Source organism: Theobroma cacao, chromosome 7 (genome assembly GCF_053813885.1).
Source record: "Theobroma cacao isolate CCN51 chromosome 7, ASM5381388v1, whole genome shotgun sequence".
NCBI lineage: Eukaryota > Viridiplantae > Streptophyta > Magnoliopsida > Malvales > Malvaceae > Theobroma > Theobroma cacao.
Window position 1 is genome coordinate 9983223 of NC_142645.1, and position 4925 is coordinate 9988147.

The 4925-nt window shown below is 33.4% G+C and overlaps 1 protein-coding gene across 1 annotated transcript; it reads right to left on the reverse strand.

Moving 5' to 3' along the window:
- Positions 1-200: 200 nt before the first annotated feature.
- On the reverse strand, positions 201-2083 carry LOC18594469 (F-box protein At1g80960-like). Its single transcript, XM_088808678.1, is given in 6 exon segments — positions 201-587; positions 723-890; positions 991-1617; positions 1619-1758; positions 1761-1986; positions 1988-2083. Coding segments are annotated over 6 exon segments (1644 nt in total).
- Between the last annotated feature and the right edge of the window lie 2842 nt (positions 2084-4925).

Genomic DNA, 4925 nt, shown 5'->3' on the forward strand with positions numbered 1-4925 from the left:
AAGTTTTCATAGCAACATATTTGATGTAATAAGACATATAGCAATGAAATTAATATTAATCATGTTCTCATGTGTCTATATAGATCATGATGGCATGATCCAATACCAGTTCTAACATTACACTTAAAAGTTCAGAAGCTGTAACAAGAAAAATAAATTGGTAGTCTTAATGAGAATCAATATTCTACACATATATAAAACTATTTGAGGGTTGAGATCCATGTTTCAAAATTTGCATTGTTCCTGGACGATACAAATTCAGGGCCTGGTTTCAAGACTATAGAAACATTGATGGAGCACCTCGGCAATAATAATAACTCAAGTGTTGCGTCGGCTCCTTCTCTTGAACAACTATCAATGAAGCAGATATTCATTCTCTTCATCACAGTAGCTTTTGTTATGAGACACCTAACAAATTCCAATTGTCTTTCCTTTCCATTGAATCCATTTATGGATACTACGTTTAGGCTATGCATGATATAATCGCATAGCTCCCCTTTATCCCATAACATGGACTCCGAATATGGCAGTGAGTAATTTTGAGTACCATGATCTGAGGTTGCTCCCTTCAATTTGGAATCCATGTTCTAAAAAATAAACAAATTAGAATGCATTTCATCTAATTAAGCTTTAACCTAGAGGATAATATATACTGCAATCGAAAATTTTTGGTATAAATCAGCTTCTCAAGATTAAGATAAATATAATTGGCGATGGCATACCAGTATATTGAGTTCAAGTTGCTTTAGATGGGTGCATACTCGTAAAACAATAGCAAGCATCAGCGGTTCTCCTATATTGTTCAAGTCCAAGTCAATTGAAAGCGTCCATAAATTTTCGAACAAGCTTGAGTCATCCTTTAAGTGATAACTTTGATCATTTTGAGGTGTCTAAGGCCAACAAAAACAACTCATTCAGATGATTAAAAATGATATTATATGAAACATAGTATAATTCAGTAAAAACAAAACAGCTAGTGAAAATGCTTACTAAGAGATCACTGTAATGCTCTAGAATTTCTGCAACCTTCACAGACTCATGATCTTTGAGAAAACAATGTGGACCTTCAACTTCGCCATTGCAATAGGCACGAAACACCTTAAGTTTTGAGGCATTGATGATCAAATTCTTGAGTGGACATTTTAGAGTATCAAGCACCAAAACACCTAGGGACATGGTTGATAAGTATATTTCACGCATGTCCAAGAACTCCAGCTCCACAGTTTTAACATTCTCAATAGCAATCCAAACTTGATTGAACTGGGTACAAAAGGAAAGGTTCAAATGCTCTAGAGAAGCACAACTAGATATGATTCCATCAAGGGTTTCAGTTGTAAGAGACAACCATTTAAGTTTCAAAGTTCGAAGATTATGGCAATGATCAAAAGGGCAGTCATTTTCAAGCTTGTAATGTGTCAACTCAAGTGCATGCAAAGTTGTACAGGAGAAAATCCCTGATGGCAAACTCAATTTTAAATCAGCAAATTTGCCCATAAAATTTTGTGGAAAAGGGAATTCGTCACAAGTGAAAGCTAGCTCTTGTATCCTTTTCTCTGATACAAGAAACTCAATCCATTTTTTAAGCTTACCATATTTGCAGCTATCAAAAAAATGAATGAATGATCTTGCAACTGGTCAAGTTACATCTATGTGAAAACAATACCTTGTCAATCATCATAACAGCATGGAAAAGCTCTTTCACAACATCACGGTTCAAGCAATTATCAATTCCAAGTCTATACAAGTTCATTTTTTCTGATAAAGAATATGTTTACTTGGTTTCATCATTCGTTTTGCTTCAAAATCTAGACGAGAAACATACCTCCATAAGCTTTTCCACTGCCTTGATAAGATACTTGTTCTTACAGCTTCATTAGTTGGTAGCTGTGATACAATCTCAGACAACAGTGTGTTAGGTAGCTTACTGATCAAATCCAAGCCATGAGGGTCTTCCTTAACCAAATTTGATGTCATTTTTTTCTCTCTCTTTTGCTTTCTTTGTAAAGATGGGATATGAAAGGAAAATGATAGATATATATAGGTGTAACAAGTTTGGTAAAGAAAAGAAATTGCAATAAAACATTTTGATATTGAAAGGACATCTCTTGTCATTTACAACAAAGGACATGAAAAGAAAACATGTCCAGGGTGAAAGAAGCACCTGGCTTAAAATGCTAATTAACCTGTCACTTACATTACTTACATTACACTTAAGGAAGTGCATTTATTCTCTTTATTTATTTTTCGCATGTTATTGCAAAATGAACCTAAATATATAATTTTTCTTTTTATTTTGGAAACGTTGAAAGAGAAAAGTCAAGTTACAATATATATATATATATATATATTCACAATTTGTTGGATTAATTAGCCAAATATTAAAAAAAAGTAAAGCAAAATCTATACAAAATCTATATATATATAGCTTGATTGTTTTCTGTTTTCATTTTTCTTTTTTTGGAACAGAACATATACATGAATCCAACAAATTGTGAATATGCATTATGTGTAAATTTTATCTTCATTTTAATATGTAACAAATTAACAAGTACCTTCAATTCTATCAAAAAAACACAAAATGAATTTTAGCAAAAATAAAAAAATTGATGCCAATATAAAGCACTTCTACATAAAAAAAACAAGTTTTTGTTGCTTAGAGATTTTGCCTATTTTCATGCAAATTTTAGAGGCTTATATGTGACTTAGCCTAATTGTTTAATTCTTTATATTGCATAGCCATTATTTATGATTAAAAATCTAGAACTTATCCATGATTTCTACCATAATTCTTATACCTAAATGGATTGGTTTCCTATAATATTTTATTTGGCTAATTAATGCACGAATTTTGTATAGATTTTGCTTTACTTTTTTTAATATTGATCAATTTCACGTGACGAACAAGTAACAGGACATGCTAGTGTATGTAATATATAACAAGTCATGACTAGGCGCGTAAAACATAACAAGACATGCGATATATATATATATATATATATATATATATATATATATATATATATATATGTAATATGAATGTAACGACCTCTATCCTGATTGTTACCGGCATCCGAGACTTACAAATAAACCCGTCAAATCCCGAACAAGCCTAATTTGAAATTCTCGTTAAATTCATTAAATATACTTTTAAGTACGCAAGCGATTAATAATAAATGTACTATTGTTTACACAATTCTAGATAATAATAATCAAATATCGATCACAAGGTCTTTAATAATACATATCCATGAAGTTAATAATACTTTGCAACATCTAGCAATTTTATGTAACACGACCCTAGGCAGCAGAGTGACTCAAAGTGAAGGCTATGAGATGTCGTTACCTACGTCGTAGCAAAAATTAGATCTGTTGGGCGACATGTGTCACGACCCAATTTCCCGGGCCATGACCGGCGCATGAGATCAATGAGCATAGCTCACTAAGCCCAAGCAAGCCTATCCATTTACCTTTGCTTAACAAATTTATCATATCATGCATACACACACACACCTTTTCCCGGGTGTGAACATAGCCAAAACACAATGGCATTATCGATAATAATATACATGCACTATACCAGTCATGTATTTAGCAATTTACATTGCATACACATATTTACATTGTTAGATTGTATTCATAATAAAAAAGGACCCATGACTTCCAACGGAGACATTTACAATAAAAGAGATTACTATCGAATGCCAGACACATACCAAGGAGATGTACTACGAGGACTCCTCGATCTAGGGTCCAACAGTCACCTGATCTGAAAACATGAATTTTTATAAAACGTGAGTACAATACTCAGTGAGTGAACAAGAAGGGAACAAGCATACCATAAGGAATGTTTATCGAAATCATGATGCATTTATTTTCTCAAAACCATGCAATTGTTTTAGCTCCTTTAAACCCCTCATGTAAACCCCACATGAGTAAATCACTTTACAAAAATCCATACTCAACTGTGGTACCAAAGAAATGGGAAATATGGCAAAAATCTACAAGTTAGCAAAATAGACAGAAAGTTTCTCGTTGCAGCGAACTTCATTCTCACTGCAGCGAGAACCAGAACATCAAGGAAAAAGTCTCCCTTTTCCCTTAAAACAAGCCATCCTGCTAAAATAACAATAGCAACATGTAACACATGTAAACTTCCAAATTTCAACAAAACAAATGCTTACATATTTGCATTTATAACCATATACCCATCATCAACATGCACACCATCCCATCATCATCATCATGCACACCATCCCATCACCATCATCTCATATGCAACGACTTATGTGCATATAGCCGGTTCAGCAACGGCTTATGTGCATTCCCACTCACATATAGCCGGGTCAGCAACGGCTTATGTGCACTCCTACTCGCACATAGCCGGGTCCAAATCAACATGCAAAGAAGCATCCAATGCATATCATGCATTTATCATATTGTGATAACACATAAACCATTGTATAACACATTTTCACAATATAAAATCATTTTACTAAAAGCTTGTTCCCAAGGTACATTTTCTAAGACAAGTTGGATAAAATCTTTCATATTTCCCAAAACAAGTTTGAAATGCAAGTCCACTCACCGGTATCAAAAATCCAGATTTCGGGTGCACTCAGACTAATAGTCCTCAGGTGCAATTCCTTTGCCTTTTCCGGACGTCTCACTACCTTGACAAATAACAAAATCGAAGAATTTACTATATTGTCCCTAAATTGATATAAACTAATTTAAATTACTAATGCTTGATATGTAAATGCAAAAATACGTCCGATTACCGCTTAATCGCAGTATTGATTAAATTCAACCGATCACCCAATTAATTGGCGATTGTGTCCAAATCACCTCCAAATTAATCCATTTCTCCTCTAATACCTTAATTTACCACATACCATTTAAATAAAGCCAAATTCAGCATTAGAACC